General features: G+C 40.6%; 1 protein-coding gene across 11 annotated transcripts in view; it reads left to right on the plus strand.

Annotated features, from left to right (window-relative positions):
• nedd4l (NEDD4 like E3 ubiquitin protein ligase) overlaps positions 1–21,996 on the plus strand; it is a 71,584-nt gene that overhangs the window by 37,016 nt on the left and 12,572 nt on the right. For 3 of the 11 annotated variants that reach the window (XM_015942886.3, XM_015942887.3, XM_015942883.3), the window contains 11 exons: positions 1,153–1,212; positions 2,047–2,184; positions 3,081–3,266; positions 5,504–5,701; positions 6,052–6,129; positions 12,288–12,342; positions 15,070–15,128; positions 15,268–15,333; positions 16,746–16,975; positions 17,614–17,735; positions 17,819–17,889. In XM_015942886.3, the coding sequence (XP_015798372.3) occupies positions 1,153–1,212; positions 2,047–2,184; positions 3,081–3,266; positions 5,504–5,701; positions 6,052–6,129; positions 12,288–12,342; positions 15,070–15,128; positions 15,268–15,333; positions 16,746–16,975; positions 17,614–17,735; positions 17,819–17,889 (1,263 nt within the window). The remainder of the gene's footprint in view (positions 1–1,152; positions 1,213–2,046; positions 2,185–3,080; positions 3,267–5,503; positions 5,702–6,051; positions 6,130–12,287; positions 12,343–15,069; positions 15,129–15,267; positions 15,334–16,745; positions 16,976–17,613; positions 17,736–17,818; positions 17,890–21,996) is intronic. The other 8 variants (XM_015942888.3, XM_015942884.3, XM_015942889.3 and 5 more) reach the window with 6 other exon arrangements.

The following is a 21,996-nucleotide window of genomic DNA, read 5'->3' on the forward strand; positions in this document are numbered from 1 at the left end:
TAGAATCTTCAAGTAAAAAAGAAAATCACAAAGTAAAGCACATTGTAGTAAAAAAATAAAATCTAAACTATATATAAAAAGATAGTGCAAACATACACCAAACGTAAAGGGCTCATCAGGCTCTGCAGAAGCCTGTTAATCACCTGCTGGTTGTGTGTTGAAGCAGGGTTAAAACTATAACCTGCTGGATACTGGCCCTCCAGGACCAGGATTGGGCACCCCTGGTTTAGAGGCATACATACGCCCATGTGTTTGGGTAGGATAAAGTTATTCTTATTTTTTGAATACTAATTGGAGCTTTTTCACAGACAACTTTCATTCTTTCAACGTTTCTTTAAAAATGTGATAGTAGTTCTGATCAGTGAGCCGATCTGTGCGGGTTAAGTAGGTAAATGTATTGATTTACCTTCAACAATTTATACCAGAGCTAAAATCACACACCAGACGATCTGCTTCAGCACTCGGGTTACATTTATAATCAGATTTAGTTTATTTTGGTCTGAGCTGATACACGACAGCTAAAACATCCAGTTCTTGTCCTAAACTCATTGTCTGCATTCTGAACCAAAGGATGAGAGGAGGTTTAAAGATGCTGACCTTAGGTTTGGTGTTTACAGTGTGGTAATGATGATGGTGATGTTGGTAGTTTTCTTTCCAGAAAAACATTTTTATGATTTATGTCCTTTTCCTGATCAGTTTCTTGCAAGTCAAATCTGATATTTCTCTTCCTTTTTTGTCACCACCGTAAACCACTCTAATGCTTTTATTCTCATGCCTGTGTTTTGTGGCTTTGATAGATTTATTATGTGATTGGAGAAGCTGCTTTAATCGGGTATAAATAAAGTTTAAATCTCTGCCCCAATTTGCTCTCCTGAGGTAACAACTCAAAGCTAATCCTCTTAAAATGAATCTCTCGTGTCCGCTGGTTCCAGTCTTCCCCACCCTGACCCATAATCAAAAGAATCTCCTTTCTTTCCGCCACTCCTCACCTCCTCTAAAATAAAACTCTACCCTCTTTGTCCATTTAATTTTTTTCCCCCTCACTAAACCCTCACTCCTGCCCAAACATTTGCCTCCTTCACTTCCACTCTGGCTTTGAAAACGCGACATGCTGTGAACTAAAGACCATGTTCCCCTGTTGTCTACCACCAGCAGAGTTCCCAGACCAGAAGAACAAGAGCTCAAACAGTCTCAGGTGGTGAGGAGCCCATGGTAATAACACAGCTTATTCAGTATCAAGAGATCAGTCACACATTGCTGACAAACCACACACACACACACACGCACGCACGCACGCACGCACGCACGCGCACACACACACACACACACACACACACACACACACACACACACACACACTTTGTGTATGTGGTCTCTCAAACACAGAACCACTAGCATAAATAGACGAGCGCTTTCCGTTTACATAGTGAGATATGTTTGCATTTGCAGTGGTCACCTAAGGTTCGGCATTTTCAGGGATTTTATGACGCATAAAACAACATAAACGTCCTAGACATGAGAACTTTACATCCACAGTTTTACTGATTATTCGTTTCTGCAAGCTGACTTCTCCTTGTTTTAGTTGCCTTAGCGGTGACGGGTTCACCTGCTGACAGCGTTGGTCAGAACAGCTGTTATCCCAGGTGTAAACTCACATCCGTGTGTGTGTTGTCTGTTATTGTTGTTGTGTTCATGTGGTGGAAAACAAAATGGTCCGAGTTGGTGTTGGTCTTTATTTTCTTGTGTTTGGGCGTGGCGGCTGATGACGCAGCATCTGCACTAGTTTTCAGGCTTATCTTGCCACACGACACCAGTGGTTATATAAAGTTACTTTTAATGACTCGAGCATCTGTTCTGGTGTTTCATGCTTAAAACAAAAACGTATAAATGGAACAATCAGCATTTAAAAGTAGCTTTGTTATAACACCTGTTTCTAAGTTATCCTTAACAAACTGCATTGAAACTCCTGGAGTCTTTCAGCTTTTTTCCCCCCAGTTTGAACTGATGAATTGTTTTTTGGTTTGCTCTCTCTTTACACTTGGCCAGTCTCCCTCGGCAGCTCCTTACGCCCTGACCACCCCCGGCCTGCCCCCTGGATGGGAGGAGAGGAAGGATACCAAGGGAAGAACTTATTACGTCAACCATAACAACCGCACCACTACTTGGACTAGGCCAATTGTGCAGGTACAGCAGGTCCGAGGGCTGGCTGTCGGGCTGGCTCTATGCATGGACTGGACAGTACCTTGGTTCCTGTGGTGGTGTTGGCCTGTGTGTCGGACCTCCCCTTTGTTTCTCCCCTGTGTGGTCATAAAGAATTGTGGAAGTAGAGAGCTTCTTCTGTTTCTTCCCGTCTTTCCCTCTGTCCAGCTTCGTCTTCCTTCCTCTTTTGTCCAGTGTTTTGCTTGGTGGTAGGACAAAGTGCATCTCTGTAGTGGTCTCACCTTTCTAAACCTTGGCATGGATCTGTAACCACAACTCTTCTTTCCCCGTTACTCACCTCGACTCTGTTTTTCCACTTGTTTCACCAGTCTGTCTGCAAACCTGTCTGCCCTCACAGCAAGATCGAGGGACTGAGAGTACTTTTAATACTCCCTTTTTACCCCTTTTTGGAGTCTTTCTTCATTTTCCCTAAAATCACCATATGTGTATTACACCTGTTCATCAACATCTTGTCTTTTCGTTCTCTGAATGTGATTCCTTTATTAAAGAGGAAAAGACAAACCCATAATGTTCTGGTTTGTCATGGTGGAGTGTAAATGAGCTTTTTGGGGTTCACGTTGAAAGCACCAGAGCAGCACTGACTTCTGTGGGTTCTTTGTTTCTGTGTTTGAAGCTAAACTCTTTCCGCTTTTGTACTGAAAGGGTCATTAATGAATATTCCCCCACGGGCACAGATGATCACTGCTTGTAAAATTTTAGGAACTAATTTTGCGAGAGCAAAGCTGGCACCCAGACCGTTCCGATGCAGACCAGCATCGCCGACGGAATGATTCATGACCAGACAAGGCTTTTATTTCAGCAAACATCCCTCACTTAATCCCCACCCCACTTAACCTCGAGAGTGCTGTTTTTGCTAACAGCTGACTGAAGATGGATCCAGCACCTCAGCAGCAGCAGCAGCACCGTCAGGAGGAGCCTCTGCCCTGTCTCCCACTTCCACCCCCTCCTCTTCTTCCAATGCCTCCAACAACCACCTCCATGAGCCCCAAGTTCGACGACCTCGTAGCCTCAGCTCCCCTACTGTCACCCTTTCCACCCCTTTGGAGGTGAGAATTAGAAACCTGTTCTACCCTTCACCGCACCACCCATTTCTTTATTTTTATAAAGATCAAGTTCACTGAGAAGTCATTTTTTATTTGTTAATTGTGAAATATGATCTGTCTCTCTGAGTTTCACCTGCAGGCATAAAAATAGTCTTCTACACCTAATCTCTGTGTTAGCTGCTAATAGAATATTGATGGGGAAACGCTCAGATTAGAAAAGCCAGTGAATTCATGTCGCACTGTAAATTAGCGTTCGTGGACTCGCCCACAACGGGGAAGGCTGTTGTTGATTTAGCATCCAGGAGAGAGCTGGGGACATTTTGGCTAGTAGAAGCTAACTGTTAGCATTCGTAACTCTATAAATGGCAGAAACTTGAAATTTGAAATGTATTAGAAGATGAGAAGCATCATCTTGTTTTCCAGAACTCCAGGCTTGAGTTATTTGTGGAGATAAAAACATCAACGTTTTAAAGCAAACAGACTCCGTGGTAGAGTTGTGTTGCTGTTAGCCAATCAGAGGCAAGATGTCAGAATATCAGGAAATAGGACTCCAAATCCTGCCATCTTAATCCCCTTAGCTCTGGCTAACTTTTACGTTCTAAAAACAAGAGCGCCAAAGTTTTATTTCCCCACAAAGTTTGTCTCACAAGGCATTGATTTATTTATAGAGACCACTACATATGTGTAGAAATAAACAAGTGAACTTGGTCTTTAAGCATTTTTACCAGCAGGAGAGCATTTATGTGCCTAGTGTCCTCCTATCCGCCTCTTCCCACCTTCTCGTTTTACATAAGATCATCAAAATAAAATCTAAATCTTTTAATGTTTCTTTTCTTGTTCATTAATATATTTTTTACATCTGTTAACTCTCCTGTTTTCAGGTTCACTCTGTGTACATACTGAAGTGTTGATCTCACTTCTTAATCTTTTTCCCATCTTTTTTCTCTCCATCAGTGATGGATTTTCTTTTCTCACGCTCCATTTTTTTTATCCTATTGCATTCAGTAACGAATGATAATGGCCACAATGGTTGAAATGTTTGGTGTTAACACACATCCACGTGAAAGCCCAAACCTGTGTTTGTTTTTTGTTGTTCCTGATTCCTGATCTGTGGGCTTGTTGTTTTGGTAGCACTGTTGTGCAATGAGGAATGTCTATTCCAGCGTAACTCAAGCAGGCTTTACAGGCCAGAAGTTGTTTAAATACTTTTACGTGAACTCGTTTAGCTGAGTTCATTTGACAAACAAAACAAAAAAAATGTTTCATTTAGTCAATTATTGTTCAGTAAGGATTAATGACTCCCAGCCAGTTGTCTTCAGGTTAAGGAGTGTTAATGATCACACAACAGGATCGGTTAACATGAGCAATCAGATAAACTATTGAAGTTTCCCCTTGACCTTTTGACAGTTTTTTGTTATTGCGACTTAAAGCTGTTCTTGTATGAAATCAGTTTATCTATCGTCTGCTTTGCAGTTTGCTTCATGACCATAAATATTCAGGGAACTCTGTTAATTAAGGCTTAAAAAGGTTTCTCTAAATGAATGACCTTTTTGACCTTCCTCTGCTTTTAATGGCTTCTCTGGCTGGTAAAGATCATTCACTTCAACCGAGGGAGAAGAACTGAAGGGGGTTTAATTAAAGAGAGTGTGTGTGTGTGTGTGTGTGTGTGTGTGTGTGTGTGTGTGTGTGTGTGTGTGTGTTTGTGTTTTAACAAGACGTTAAGGCAGAATGATATAATTACAGCTTCCAGTGGAGGTGGAAGATCTGTGATTTAATTAATGCTGTTTTTTTCCTCTAAATAATGAGATCAGTGCTAATTATTGCTGGGAAATAAATGTTGTTGATGTGGACATGAAATCCAAAATCTGATTAAACAGGAGTAACTGTAATTGATTGTGTGTCATCAATGAGGGATTTTTATTTGCTTTTAGCGTCAGAAAAGTCGATACGAGGAGGTTTATGGCATCAGAAACATGTTTTAATAATTTGAGAATGAGTGCTGGTGATCATTGACTTCATCTGAGTGGTAATGTGGTCAACATTTTGCAAAATATGTATATTTTTAAAAAGTTTTAGCAACACTAAGGCAAGTTGGAAACCCTGGGGTCTGTCTTGCTGTGTTGAAATAATGGATATCGCGTCCATGTTTGTTGTCGTTTCCCCAGACTCTCCTCTTAATGGAGTGTGGCTGCTAATATTTCTCTTTTGTTTATTTTTCTGTCTTTTCATTTTGTCTCCAGGGGGCCAACCACATCCAGGTGCGAAGGGCTGTTAAAGACACTCTCTCCAACCCCCAGTCCCCCCAGCCGTCCCCTTACAGCTCCCCGAAATCACAACACAAAACGCAGCAGAGTTTCCTGCCTCCAGGCTGGGAGATGAGGATAGCCCCAAATGGGCGGCCCTTTTTCATCGACCACAACAGCAGAACCACCACCTGGGTGAGCCAATACTTATTTTTTTACTTTCAAGATGGAAATCTAAGAATTTCAGATGTATCTTTTTTCCCTTAATCTCCTGGGTGCGCTATTTTGGGATCTAGTGAGATCTACATGCTTGCTTAGCTCTTTTAGCATGTTTTACTGACATCTTGTGGTATAAAAATCTGTTTTACAATAAACTCTTCATTTAGATTCAGCCCAAACAAATCTGAATCCTAGAGTTTTAGGGCATTGTGCTGCTTTACCCATATTAGAAGTAGTTTTAAATATTATTATTTCATTTTCTTGCTTTGAATTCTGAGTTATTTTTTAATTTTCTCTTCTTTTTTTTCTTATTTCCTCCCCAACAGGAGGATCCCAGGTTGAAGTATCCAGTCCATATGAGGAATAAGAACTCAATGGAGCCGGGTGAACTTGGTCCTCTTCCTGTAAGTACCATCACAGATCGGTACTTGCCTGCCTGGCTTTCAAAGCGCATTCATAACAATCTCAGTAAATGCTTTATTTCTTCACCATTATTCAGTTTGCTTTAACAGTATTCAACACCAAAACGTTAACCATTTACTTTGCTGCCCTATTATTAGTTTTGCATTCTTTTCTAAATTAGTTGATTCAATAACTATAATAGCTGACCATGCTTGCTCTACTTTTACCACCTCAGAGATGTAAGCTCCACCATTTCTTTAACTACTGGTGAGACATATTCACAAGATCGTTGCTCAAAGTTCTTGCTTCTTTCAAACAAGTAGGATCTGTCTTGGTTTGCTCGTAAAACAAGTTAAATAACTTATTTCTGTTGTCATCATTTGTCTAATGTGTATAGACTCATTTAAGTTTGCGTTTCTCCCCCAACATTGTAATAGTTTTGGTAAAATACACTAACCATAACATTTGGGGTACCAGAATAACTGGAGTTCGGTCAGTGTGTTTACATGTGCATCAAAAATAGACTAAATTTTTTTTTTAAACGCAATAGTCTTGCCTAGGGCTGGGACGATAATAAATAACTCAAATAATTGTGCGATGGATGAAAATGAACTCAATATTTTTTCCCGCCTCAATACATCAAGGGTGTCTGGGTCGGATCCAGCTCACAGAAGCCTGCATGAGCTCCAGAACCAGTTGACCAGCGTCTCTCTTCCTCTCTCCAAGCCACATGGGTCAGACGCAAGGATGTGGCCCGCGGAGCGTTTTTATGTGGCCTGCGAGATAAATATCAAAAATATATTAAAACTGACCCGCTGGTCGATTTTACCACAAAGACTAAAACTCCCGTGATGCTTTGCGGTGTTAGCGCGGAGCCGAAGCGCACCCTCCTTTGTGTTTTTTTCCAGCGTCTGCTGCCTGTGTCTGCAGCTCCGCTGTCTCGGACAAACTAAACACTCCTCTCACTCAGCGCTGAGTTTACTCAGCTATTTGCCGACGTTGAAGCTCAGAAACGGAGATTTTAACCATCAGTAATGTGTTCACGACTGAAACAGAAAGTTTTCCAACTAACTTCCAGACAGAGCTGATATAACTCCAGCGAGCAGCGACACGCTCAAATCGGCACGGCTCTGTGGCTGCTGTCGTGTTTCCTCCCCGACACACAACAACGTGGTCAAGCTGCTCAGACATGTTCAGCAGCACAAACCTATGTGAGCACCTGTCATCTAATGTTGTCATTATTATGATGAAGATGAACAAAACAACAGGAGTCTCCTCCTCAGCTCAGATCAACCCCATGATGGAGGTATCTGGCTGGAACAGGTGAGCATCACAGTAAACCAGCGGAGCAAACTGAGCTTTAAATATGTAGGTTTTCTGCTCTTTTTCTGCTCCAAAACATGGAAACATGAAAGTTAACAGGTGAGATGTTGCATTTTCATTTAAGATAAAATTATATTTTTATTTTGTTGTTGGCCCGTGAGAAAAGATTTAACCTACAGTAAACAGGAAGTGGAAAGGCTGCAGACAGATGAATAGAATAGAAAATCCCTTTATTGTTCCTCAGTGGGGAAAGCAACAGCAGTGATTACGCTTATTACAGGAGGAAAAAAGGAGAATACAAAATAAGAAAAATGAATAAATAACAAGAAAACAAATCCTGAATAGATTTTAAAAATGCTGATTATACCACAAGTAATGAATACCACTGATGCCTTTTATTTAAAACTGACTTGCTCGTGTGTAATTTGGTTATTCCACATTCAATGTTAATGCAAAAATAAGTTCGTTTCCAAATTAAAAGTTTCAAAATTGCATATATGTTGATAAAGATAATGTGCAAAATTTCCGTCACTTTTTCAAAAAATATTAAGTTTGGCCCTCGACTCCGTCCCAGAGTTTCATTTCGGCCCCGTGTGAATTTGAGTTTGACACCCCGGCTCTAAGAGCTAAACTACGTTACGTGAACAGCTATTAACGAGTACGAGACAACTGGCAGACGCTCATTAGTATTAATATTATATTAACTGACCGATACTATTTTAATTGTCTGGTACATGATAGTAATCTGTACAATATTGTGATGCTAGCATCGTTCACTCACCTGCTGCTCCCCCCGCTGCTTCTCCTCAATCTCTCTGCTTTGGCCGATGGTTTCTCCCTCTGGTTTGTCTCTGCTCCCTGGGGCGTTCAGCAAACTCATAACTTTATGGTTTTGGTCTATCGGAAGTAAAATTATAAACATTTAAAGTTTCCTCTGTGTCAGAGCCGGCATTAGAATCCATAGTTTTCTCCGGATTAAGCTAACAAGACTCCCTCAGCGGACGTCACTTGGTTTGGCAAAAAAATAAAATTTCTGACAAAAATGACTCTAAAAGCCTAAATAATTTATTTATGTTTAAAAATGTTTCAAATGAGTTTCTATTATGTTTCTCTTAACATTGGTTCATGGGAGTCTCTAACTTGCAATTTGCTCTTTAAGCCAAGATTATACTTCTCTGTCTGTTGAGGTGCGGAGATACGCAACACCATCATCTGTCATCCAAAGGACGAATGGAGTAGACCCGCTTTTCTAACTGTTTGACAAAAAATGACAGAACGCAAACATGTGATTGGTCAGGGTACAGCTTCTTTTAACTTCGTCAGCAGCACCGCCATTCCACCTCAAAAGATAAAATGAGAACTGAACGTATCAAGTGACAGATACGGAGCAGATTGAAGAACATCTCGTGGATACACACCCGTGACTGAAGGAGTACAAAGTCAGGAAATTACAGGAAACTTGATCTTAGAGGTGGTGGCTGCATGAAGAGGTGGAAGACAAATTTCTCTGTGTTAAAAACGTCTCTGAAATATATAAACACAATGTAAACACGCAGTGGCTAACACTAGAGATGTGGATGACCCAGAAAAGTGCCACACCCTCTATTGTCCTGGTGGAGAAGTTCTTTACAACACTGACACACCAACGGAGAAATATGGAAAGAAAGCATCTCTCATTCCGTGTGTGCGTGTGCGCGCGTGTGTGTGTGTGCGTGTGTGCGCGTGCGTGCGTGCGTGCGTGTGTGTGTGAGCACACACTTGCTGAAGGAGAAGTATAAACAGGTTTGGGTTTTATGGTGTGATTGCTGAATCGTGTCTTACCTATGGCATAGACCTAATGGAGATTCGTTAATCAAGCACTGGAATTTGATCTTGAGGTCATGTTGGTCTTTTTACAAAGGCCAATGCCAAACTTAAAAAGTTAGGGCAGCTGTTGGCAGATTTTCTAAGCCAATTCAATGTTTAAATTTTGCCATTTTATATCCACACACACAACGGTCTCCTAGATTTAGCTAACGCTTACTTGTGAGTGAGCCACTTACCGTGGAACCAGTTACAGATCACTTTTGTAGGGGCTAGTTATCGAAAACTCTGTTTGCCTTTCCAAGCCTTTTCAATGTCCCGGTTTCTGTCGAAAACATTTTCTGTCTCCGTAACAAAAACAGCCTCTAAAAATGTTTCTGTAGTAACAAAAGTTAGCATAACATTCTGGTCAACTTCTTTTCAGGCCTGCTAGTGAAAAATGTGCTCTGACAGACACCCCCATCACAGGAAGTGCAATCATGTAAAGGGATAGTATCAAGTAAAGCTGAACAACTTTTCTGACCTAAATTGCGATTTCAAACAACGTGGTCATGTGATCGTCAAAGCTGCCAGTTCTCCTGACTGACCCAGGGTCTGTAGTTTTATACATTCTGGGTTTTTCACAGGGTCTAGGTTGCAGTAGCCCAAGATCTGAGCTGACGGAGGCGCATCGGCCCATTTGGTCATTTTTTCCAGATTTTATATGTGGCTTATATGTGCTGCGGCCAATATTATTTATGTCTGTGATCATCACTTGTGTGTGTGTGTGTTGTGTGTGTAAGGGAAGGACAAAAGAGGTAATTTGCCAGCTTCCTGAAACAATGGGAACAAGTTTACCATAATAACACTACGTGGACTTTTAGGGGTGCAACAGATCATCATTGATCTCTCAACTGTTCGGCACATACGCGGTTCGCTGATCGGTCGCCTGGAGGGCGGAGGCGCTGCCTGTTCAATCCAAAGGAGAAACGCACAGTGGTGGTCAGGGCGGAGGAGGAGAGGAGCTTGAAAAACCACCTGCATTGTTTAGGTCACATGTGTGGGAGCATTTTGGCTCAACAAACCGCGAAATTTAACACTCCAGTGTGACGCGTTTGATCCGTCACACCACTACTGACTTGAAAGCACAACTTTTCCTCTTTCAAAAACAGTTTTTTTTTGTTTTCCTTTATTTTTTTCTGATGGTGCAATCTGCTGTGGCGTTTTGATAATTAAAATGTGTCTGTGTTCAGTTTTATTGCAGGGTCTTTATGAGAAAAGTCCAATTCTTATCTTTAGTTTTCATCCTTGCATTAGAGTTAGGGCTGCGCGATATGGCCCTAAATCAATATCACAGTATATTGAGGAATTTGCCTCGATAACGATTAATGGAGGAAAACATCATGTATGCGCAGAAACAACAGTTGTCCACTAGATGGGGCTGTCACTTATGCTGAGTTACGTTGTCATGTCACTCGATGTGGTACAGCTTTTTAAAGGGACATGAACGTCACCAACCTACACACATCTTTTCATGTTTTTTATTATCAACTTTACTGACATGTAAAAAATGGTACCAGTCAGAAATGTAGATAACAAAAAAGTTTCGATTTTCGCCCAGCCTTAGTTAGTGACAGCTAAAATGTAACTTTCAGCCAAAGGTTTCTGTACATTGTGAAAGTTGGTTTGAAGAAAATCATAAATCTAGATTTAAGTCTCTTCCTAAAATCATTTAGCCCCGGTGTTGAGTGTAAAACGCTGTGCTGCCGACAGGTCTGGCCTTGTTTTAATTAGCGTAACATCTGTGAGCGTTGGGGTTAGTGTCTGCGCTGATTAGGTAAGCAGCATCCTTCTAGTAGAATCTTTACAAGTAGGCCGAATATCCCTGCAGCTAGATCTTTAACAATAACCATTTCCTGAGTTTGTACATCTCACAGCTTGTGTGTTGTGTGTGCATGTGTGTGTGATGTTTTTCCTTCTTTCTCATTTTTCTTCATTCTGATGGATCTAATGTACGCCACTTCTACACCTGGCCATGTCTGTTTGGCAGCACCTACTAGAGGAGGTTGGTTGGTACCTCCTTCCCTCCCTATGCCTGCCCTCCTGCCTGTCTGATCCAGTCTGGTCAAGTGCCTGCAGACAGCCTTGCATATTTAAAATGTTTTATTTTTTTTACTTTCTTTCTCCTTTTCTTCTCTTTCCCTGTCATGACCGGCATGAATGGATTGTATCTCTTCCCTACTTTCTGTGTCCCCCCCCCCCTCTTTTTGTTTCTGCGAGCGCCACCCCTGCACCACTAGTACATCTCCTGTTTATGATGAATATTTCAGAGCTCTGAACCGTTCTCTTGGGATTCCTCATATTTCTCCATGTTCGTGTAACTGTGTAGCATCTGAGGCACAGCCAGACAATTTGGCACAGTGGAACAACGTGAAATCCTCTGGGCATTTGTTGGAGGGAGAAATGCACCTAAAAAGATGGAAGAGGGAAATGAGCCAAACGTGTTGGAGGAAGGAACCTGTGTCCTGCATATCTTAGCTTATTTTTAGTCCACACACTCGCAGCAGCAGCGTACCAATGTTGCTGTAGCAAAACTTCGCACAACTTAAAATGGGCAGGTTTTATTCTTCTCTCCACCCTTTTGCTCATGATTTATTGTTATTGTTTGATTGCCTACGAGCATACGAATGTGCGTGGCCTGTTACAGTGTACCGAGTGGTCACCCTGGTGTTGGTGGTGTCACACTGGGTTGTACCAGTGGTGACTGACTTTTATGTTGTGGTCATACCCCTGCCTTGCTGATGTGTTAGACCCGACTCAAATAGAGCAGGGAATCCTTTTATTTCCTTTTTCTGTGTTCGATTGAGCTTGCCTCACCTCTTTGTGCTGGGATGTCTTTGTTCTGACTGTGGAATGGTCGACCAAGTTCAATTAAACACCATTCAGAAAGGAAACGGAAACGGCTGGATTTAAGTTACTATTTGAGCACAACATGTAAAGAAGATGCAGCAAGAGGTTTTCCCTCATTAGGTTTTGCTTTTTGTTTGTTTTTCAGCCTGGATGGGAAGAAAGAGTTCACACAGACGGGCGCACCTTTTACATCGACCACAGTAAGATAACCGTCTACCTTTTCCACACTTCTGCATTTTTCTGCTTTTAGTTTTTGCTTCGTCTCAGCCCCTTAAAGGGATAATGCTCCCCTTTTGGAAAACTCATAAACTAAGTTTAAATGCAGATTAGATTAAAGTCTGTCACCATAAAACCGAGCTCCAAAATGCTCTTGTGGTTCATTCAAACATTGTTTTGATATTTGACACCGCTCCCAGCTTCAACCAGTGGGTGTGGTACTTTCAGTGCAAACAGTCTGACAGAAACTCTTTATTAAAGCGACACTGGGCAGGCGGTGTTGGCTTCATTTAACATCCCCTAGTGTCCGTTTCTGGGGCGAGATGATTATTTATAAAAAATATTTCGGGAAAATGCTAAAATGGGAAGACAGGGTGAAATTGGTTAAAAACAGGAGTTTCCCAGCCCAAATGGGAGACAGCTATGGTTCTGGGGTGTAAACTTGGATTGCCGTAAAGCAGTACTGCTTCTCACGAGATAAGTGGCTTTGCGAGACTTCAGGTGACCAATCAGGAGAGACTCGAGTTGCAAATGTGAAATTCTGCCTTCAAGGAGTGGAGGGGACTGAGAGACTGTTCAATTGTCATTTCACGTGCTGTCCTAACCGTACATAGCTACAAGTAGCTAGAAGGCTAGCAAACAAGTTTTTTTAAACTAATGGTCTTAATAAATGATTTTTCACTATAGCTACAATATACAAATAAGAAAAATGCATTACTAAAACACACATCTTAGCACCACACTTAGCAATTAGCCTAATTTAGCACATGTTTGCTGGAAATATTTCATGAACTAATTAACTAACACACATCCGAACATTCCCTAATCTCATCAGTAGTTACAAAGACGAATAAACGATCTTATAAATCACATTCAACGTGTTCATGAGTCGTTTACTTTCTTTTCTGACTAAATGTCAACAACGTAAAGAGAGTTGACAGTGCTCACTCGCGTTTTAGACAATATAACAAAGATGGTTTATAGAGATGTCTCACGTTGATCCGTTCTCTAAACTTGAAACTTTAACTTGTTTAGAACAAATTTATTTGTACTATTTATGAACTTATTTTAGGGATACACGTTTTTCAAAATTTCTTTAAGCAGTTATTGGCGCCCGTTAACGGTTAATAGCCGGTTAACCCAAGCACAGCAGAAGGGACTTGTAGCAGTCATCCGGGCAAAACTGTTTTACCCGGTTAAACCATAAATGGCAATTACCCAGTTAACTATGTACATCCCTAACTTATTTATCTAACTTTTCTCATCATGAACTTGATAATCATCTTTGTCCAAAACGTAGTAACTTACAAAGGGCATCACAGAGCGTTTGCCAGGATTATCACAGGGAGAACGGGATTCAGCTGCTGTTAGAGACAAATTAATGTGACACTTTTTTTTTCCTATTGACTTACTTAAAATAAAGTAGTTATTTTTCCTCAAATAATGTTTAAAATGTAAGCATGCTTGATGGGAGAAATGTAATGTTAGCACCCTAAATAATTTATTTTTTCTTTATTTGTCAGGGGGACCCCGCATATATCGATATCATAAGATATAATAAGAGTTGGGCAATATTGATATGCCGGTTATTGATAAAAATGCCAATATCGAACATTCCTAGGAATGGCTGGTTTTGTTTTGTTGTGTGTTCTTTAAGCTGTTATAAAAATTTAAAAGACCTTGTTCAAAAAGTATGACACAGTTACTTAGTGTACCTTTAATTCAGCCAAAACAACCTTGCAATTCGAAACTGTTGACGGTGTGAAAATAATATTCATATGAACCATTAGGACATTTTGGAGGTAGGAGCTGTTTTAGAGCAGGAGCGCTACAGTTTGGGCTTGACTGCGCTCTACCAGACTGTCAGTCCTGTTGAACACTGTTTCTTCAAACTGAGGCTGTTCATAAAGTTTTTACAATAGGTAAGATACACATGTATGGCTTTTGACACAGAAACAGATTTAAATGTCTGATATTTTATCTTAAATCTTATTAAATCAGAAGTCCTGAACTAGAGCGCCTTTCCCCCCAATTAAACAAAATATTAGTGATGCACCGAAACACTCGTCTGGTGATTGGTGTTGACCAATATTCAGCATGTCCAGATCACCGCTTTAATGCTTGAAATATAAAATAACAATGATTATAATCAAATGTAGTTTTAAATGGGCTAACGTTGATATAACAATCTGTAATTATGTAACTAACAAAGAAAAGAAATTGACCTCTGGCGCTTGTGGATGATCCACTAGAGGACAGTAGGACTGGTATAGCAGGTTTGAGGGTTAGCTGGTGATCGGCCAATCACAACCATCAGTTGTTCTGGGAGCTGTTGGTCCTTGTTACCACAAAGCTAAAGAACAAAAAGTCATATTTGTCCTGCTGAACCAGAATTTTCCCATTGCTAAATGCTAACTCCTTCTAGTGAACCCCGTGGTTTAGATTCAGCTTTAATTATAGTCTCATATGTTGGTTTTATGGCACATCTGTGAGTGCAACACTTCCTCTCTTGCTGGTTTGTTTACTTTAGACCTCTGAACCTTTTCTATTGATAGCATTGACATTTTAGCTTGTTTAAAAATCCTAACCTTTAATTTAACTCCTAAAGGCAAAGCAACAAGACATTGTTTGAAATGTAAAACAGCTTTTTGTGTTCCTGTTCAAATGAAAGTAGAAGAATTAGGCCGCTGAAATGAATTTATCTCGCGCAGATACCAAGACCACGCAGTGGGAGGACCCCCGCTTACAGAGTCCAGCTATCACAGGACCTGTGAGTAGTTCCCTCTCAGATACATGAATCCCCACATGTAGCCGTGAAGTTTTAATCTGATTCATAATCATCACTTTAACATCAGCAGCTGTCATCTGATTATGACCACACGCCTCCTCCCCTCTGTGTGTTTGTGCAGGCTGTTCCCTACTCCAGAGAGTTCAAGCAGAAATACGACTACTTCAGGAAGAAATTAAAGAAACCGGTAAGAAGTGGTTTCTTCTATGGCATCTTGGATGGAACTGGAATTAGATGCTTTTAAATGAAATTTTATATACGTGTAAGGTCAGTTATGTACAATATTCTGGATTAATGTTTGTGATAAACCAAACACTTATTGTTTAAAAAAAATGTTAGTTTGATTTGGCACATTTAGTTAAAGTTAAAGTCCCATTAGTTGTCACACACTGGTGACATTATTTCTCTGCATTTGACCCATCCCCGTGGGGAGCAGTGAGCTGCAGCGGTGGCTGCGTTCGGGAACTATTTGGTGGTTTAACCCCCCAATCCAAAATCTCAATGCTGAGGGAGGAATTGGGTCCCATTTTTAAAGTCTTTGGTATGACCCGACTGTGGATTTGAACCCTCAATCTCCCAGTCTCAGGGCAGGTCACAGAGCTAAATCTTATTTTAATAAAAACTGAAAAGAGTTTTCAATATTTAGACTGAACCATTTTCAGTTTACTAGAACTATCTATTTTAATTGTCTTGCGCTTCTTTCTTTTGTCAAAGAATCATAAAAAAATGTTTGTATAGTAACTTTTCAGAAAGGACATTGATGATTTATTTTAGTAAAATTTAGACTCAGTAGTTTGTGCTTTGTACCTTCTTTTCCTTGTTTCCTCGTTATTGTTGTTCTAAAGTTTTATTTTGTTTGTGTAAAATGGTAAATGGCCTGTATTTGATACTCTATAGCACTTTCTAGAGTCCTGGAACCCCCCAAGGTGCTTTACAACACAATCTGTCATTCACCCATTCACACACACATTCACACACTGGTGGGGATGAGCTATAATGTAGCCACAGCTGACACTGACAAAGGCAAGGCTGCTGAATAGTGATGCACTGATATGAAAATTTTGGGCCGATACTGATATTAAGATCACTGTCATGGCCAATAACCGATATTTGCCAATACCGATATACAACATTAATGCTTCTAAAATCATCAGATTTTGTACAGAATGAAAATTAATAAAGCTGAATTTATGTTATTATGAACACACAACACACACATTTACAGTTCTGAGATGATTTCATTCACTGTTCACATGACTAAACAAATCCCCACCCTCTGAAACAGGCAAACAAATGGTGACGAGATGGAAAAAATATCGGTTGTTAATATCAGTCTGGTTTTATTTATCTAACCGATACCGATATGTTAAAACATGACTAGCATTGGCCAATACCGATATTGATGCAGATATATTGTCCATCCCCACTGTTGAACATTGGCGCCACTAGTCCCTCCGGGAGTAGGAGGCTTATTTAGGATATATCCCATATCCCAAGTAAAAACAAGAAAAGAAAATAAGGCTTTATTATTTAACTGAAATGAGATTAAAACATTTTTGCATCCGAGCAGTAGATATTTATTCTCTGCACCGTTTGCAGGCTGATATCCCAAATCGTTTCGAGATGAAGCTGCACAGGAACAACATCTTTGAGGAGTCATATCGTCGAATCATGTCGCTGAAGAGGCCGGACGTTCTGAAGGCACGCCTGTGGATCGAGTTCGAGTCGGAGAAAGGATTGGACTATGGAGGCGTGGCCAGAGAGTGGTTCTTCCTTTTGTCTAAAGAGATGTTCAATCCGTACTACGGCCTGTTCGAGTACTCTGCAACGTAAGCCTCTGATTGTTTGTTGGTGATTACGTTCCTAAAGGAAAAGATTAGAACAACGGGACACAGCGTTTTGAGGAGCCTTAATAGCACGCTGTGATTGTTAGCTGTACTAGAGCTCCGCTGTTGTTCTGCTTCCCTGTCAGACTTCCTTTTCCTTTAATGATCTTTTCCTTTCATTCTAAAACTGCCCTGAAACAAATGTTTCCCTCAAACATGATAATAAAGTTTCATACGCCTTTTTCCTTTAGTCGACACGACCGTCATAACATCATGACTCTGTTTTGTTTTTTTTTTGTTTTTTTTTGTCTGAGTGTTTTTAAAGAACAAAATATGTAAAAAAAAATTAGCCCCAAGCTGCTGTCTTATCGGTAAATGAAAGCTGCTATCGATTAATGCTATTTTTTCCTTTTCTCTCCCTGCTGATTTTTGTTTTGTGAAGTCAACTCAGAAATTGGATCTGCTGAGAAATATCTGTTTCCCACACCTTGGCAGCCAGCTGCTGCTCAGGGCACACAGATTAGACTCTGTTGATCAAAATAACCAAAGAGACTTGATAACAAAGAGAATAATCCCAGCTGATTACTTTGTGGTCTCAAAATTAATTTCCTCCTTGGTACTGCCCTTGTGTATTTTTCCAGGGATAACTACACACTCCAAATCAATCCCAACTCTGGTCTGTGCAACGAGGATCACTTGTCCTATTTCAAGTTCATTGGGCGCGTGGCAGGGATGGCTGTGTTTCATGGAAAGCTGCTGGATGGTAAGACCCTTGAAGCTTTAAGTTTTCTGTATTTATTCTTTGTGTTTTCTTCTGGTGGTTTTAACGCATCAATTTTACTGTAGGTTTTTTCATCCGGCCGTTCTACAAGATGATGCTGGGAAAACAGATCTCTCTTAAAGACATGGAGTCTGTGGTGAGGACTCATTCCCATCATTTTATCAATTCATTATTTTTAAAGACGCCAAAATCCTGAGTATCTTCCGGTGGGACGAAATATTAGAATTTTTTTTTTGGTTATTTTTGTGTTCAAGTTTTTAAGTAAAAATGAAAAATACTGTAGATAGCTTCCTGAAGAGCTTCTTTTCTTTCATTCTGCTTGGCCGGGAAGTCTGCTAATTTCACAAATTCCAGTTGTTTGGCGATGGCTGCCGATATAATTTCCCACCAAGTTAAAACAGCATGAGTTAACCACAAGTCCTGCCCAGTAACTCTACCAGGCAAATTTTGGGTACTTGCCCCAGTTCAGGGACTCGTTTGGTGCCTGAAATGATCCAAAAAGTGGTCATTTTGGGCCGGTGTTCTGACTATCCATGCTTCCTTGTTGAATAGTCCTACCGTAGTGTGTTGCGACAGTTTTGCTCTTGTTTACAGTATAAAAGCACGCTTAGTAAGCACGGTTTATTTTAAATATGTGATATTACTCAAAAATATAGAACTGTAGTATAACCATTAACAAAAATATAGTGTTTGTCATGATTCCGTGAATAATGATAAATAATGGGAGAAATTTATTGTTTAAAGAGCAAGTCACCCCCTACACAAAAAACTTACTCTACTCCCACTTCATGTTTGAAAAGTGCAACAAATTCTGTTGCCTGGCAGACCGAGAGGGCAGAGCCACTAACAAATACACACAAACAGGCTAACAACAGCATAGTGACATCATAATATAACAGCTAATGTCATTGTGTACCTCTTAGCCAATAGCCATGGCAGATTGAAATTCAAATGTATTGCAGAGTTTTTACCTGATGACGGTGCAACGCTGACAGTTTTAGGCAGAATATTTAAATTTTAACTAAGATGCAGTAAAGTGCCAAAATATTGACTACACATGTCTACAGCACAACTAGACACCCATTTATATAGTTTATCAGCAAAAAAGGTTGATTTGGGGGTGACTTGCTCTTTGAAGTATAATAATGATATTTTACAAGCCATTTACAAGCTAACTTGTCAGGTAAGCATACATCAAGCAGTGATATAACAACTTCCAGAGGTAGCACATCTCTTCAGGTAAACAGCCTGTGACATAGTAATCGGTCTGCACATTTCCCCAAAGTAGCACATATCGACGAGAAGCACGGATAGTTGGAACACCGGCCTGGTGAAATGGAGACACCTGCGTAGCTTGAAGGTCCTGCAAAATTACCTGAAGGTTTCAGTAGTGGAAACGGGCCTAATGCTTTAACATTTGACAGTACTAATACGTGAATAGCCTGTCTGAACCAGTCAAGAGCAAACTATCACTGGCATCTTAAAGCAACACTTAAAGAGACATCTGTAGTTTTTACCATTAATCTCAGGAAATATTCTTCTAAATGTTAAAAATGAATTAAATGATGCTCAGTTGTTGAAAAATTTTGGCATCTTCATAATGTATAACCATAAAAATCGGGTCTAAAATACATGGCGGTGGGTCTAAGTCTCTGGGTGACGTCATATTAGATGCCAGGCTCCCTTCTATAGGAGCCCGTGAGGACAAAATGCCTTTATTGATTTGTAATAAGCTGTTAGAAAACTTTCACCATTCATAAACGTTGTTGTTTTACACATTTACCTCTTCAGTCGTTGCCACGGATGAAAGGGAGTGAAGTGTAGCGCCAGTGCCCTATACACTGGCACTACCTGGTAGCTGTTGCGGGTGGTCTTTACGTGTGCTTTAAGAAATGCAGCTTGAGTTTATTTCCGATGATGTTTATTATTTTGTCTGGTTCCAAAATGTCCATGATGATCCATTTAAAGCAGTTAAAGTGGGTTTCAGTGCATGCGTTACTTGCCCCAGTGACAATCCGCAGAGTCCGTTACACCCAGCCACAGTCCTCGCCACACAGTAAAAAACTGTTTGTCCCATCCAGCCACCCCTGAGTCCAATCTGTGTTGGCTTAAGTAGGCTGGTGCTTCCACAAGCAATTAACCAATAATATTAGGCCAAGCCTCCTCTCAAGTGCACAAAAAGAAATGACACATATGGCTCCTACACGCCAGCCCCTAATTGCGCATGGCAGAAGACAAAGCAATTACAATAACTTAAATTACAGGAGCCATTATAAAACACAAAAAACACCAATACATAATAAAAAGAAACATAAACCAAAAGACCCGTAATACCTTTTGCAACCTAATCTTCCCCTTCACACACTAAACTTAGTTTAGTTACTGGTCTCTCGATAATGTTAGTCTTGGTTTGAAGGCGAACCACTCGAACCAAGCCCTTCTTGTCAGGAAACGTTTTAAGGACTTTCCCTAACACCCATGATCCTCTAGGAGTGGTGTAGTCCATAACCATAGCTACGTCTCCCACTTCTAACCCTTTTTTCCTTTTGATCCATTTTTGTTTTTCCTGTAATAGTGGCAAGTACTCCCTGATCCACCGCTTCCAAAATAAATCAGCAATGTACTGTACCTGTTTCCACCTTCTCTTTACATAAAGGTCCTCTTTCTCAAAGATACCTGGTGGAAGGACAGGTTTCCCTTTCATGAGAAGTAAATGATTGGGCGTTAAAGCTTCAAGATCATTGGGATCCTCTGATAGTTTGGTTAGGGGTCGGTCATTCAGGATAGCCTCAGCTTCGCATAGGATGGTATGCAGACCTTCATCATCTAATACTTGTTGACGCAACACTGAGTGTAGAACCTTTCTGATGATGCGAATGAGACGTTCCCAAACTCCACCAAAATGTGACCCTGTTGGTGGATTGAAAGACCACTTTATCCCGCTTTGTGTCATTGCCTTTTCGATTTTTTTTTTGTATTTAGGGCACCTATGGCCTCTCGTAGCTCTCTTTCTGCTCCTATGAAGTTAGTACCATTGTCTGACCTCATATGTGTGACTTGACCTCTTCGTGCAATAAACCTTCGTAAAGCATTAATGCATGAATCAGTGTTTAAGGAGTAAGCCACCTCCAAATGCACTGCTCTGCTAGTCATGCATGTAAAAATCACACCGTAGCGTTTAACTACACTGCGTCCTCTTTGCACCTCTATAGGTCCAAAATAATCTACCCCAACATTTGTAAATGGGGGTAAATCAGGAACCACCCTCTCTGTTGGCAAGTCTGCCATTTGCTGGAGCTGGAGTTTTCCTCTATATTTCTTGCAAAACAGACACTCAGCCAAGACTTTCCTAACAGCAGAAACCCCATGTGTTATCCAATATTTCCTTCTTATAACCGAAAGAACATGGTTTCTACCACCATGTCTAAGCTGAAGATGTACATGACGAATGATAAGTTCAGAAATATGTTGGTCCTTTGACAGAATACAAGGATGTTTTGTGGTTTCAGGAATGGCTGACTTGCTCAACCGGCCTCCCACTCGCAGAAAACCGTCCTGAAACACTGGATCTAATTTGTATATGCTGCTTTTTTTAGATACCTCGGCTTTACCTGCTGTTAAAGCGGTTATCTCTTCAGAAAATCTTTCTTGCTGACAAAAGGCAATGATTGCATTTTCTGCTTCCTTAAGGTTGTCCAAAGATAAACCTTGATTTCCTAATGATTTTTTGAATTCTTGTAACTTTCTAGTCAGGTTTACAGCTGGGACATCTGAAATGGAAATTTGTTTCCTCTCTTTGCTCAGCCTTAGCAGGACTTCCTTTATTTTTAAAAACCATGCAACAGCTACCTTTAGCTTTTGCCAGTCCGAATGGTAAGCTATTAGCTTTGATGTAGGGTTGACACTGTTGGTTGTTGCACATGCCACTACCATATGTTTTATTTCTGGGTCATCAGTGGGTAACTGCAGGGTTGTAGGGTTTTGTGGCCAACTATTTTCAGGCTCCGAAAGAAACTTTGGGGTTTCTATCCACTTTTGCTTCACATTTCCACCTGATAACCCACATGAGGCATGATCAGCGGGGTTTAACCCAGAAGGTATATACCTCCATTGATCCACTTCAGAATTTTCTCTGATGGTGTGTATGCAATTCGCTACAAAGGTTTTGAAGCGCTTGTTTTCATTTTGAATGTATCTTAGGACAGCTGTACTGTCTGTCCAAAAACAGGTTTTCTTCAAAGGT

Source organism: Nothobranchius furzeri, chromosome 6 (assembly GCF_043380555.1).
Source record: "Nothobranchius furzeri strain GRZ-AD chromosome 6, NfurGRZ-RIMD1, whole genome shotgun sequence".
Classification (NCBI taxonomy): Eukaryota; Metazoa; Chordata; class Actinopteri; order Cyprinodontiformes; family Nothobranchiidae; genus Nothobranchius; species Nothobranchius furzeri.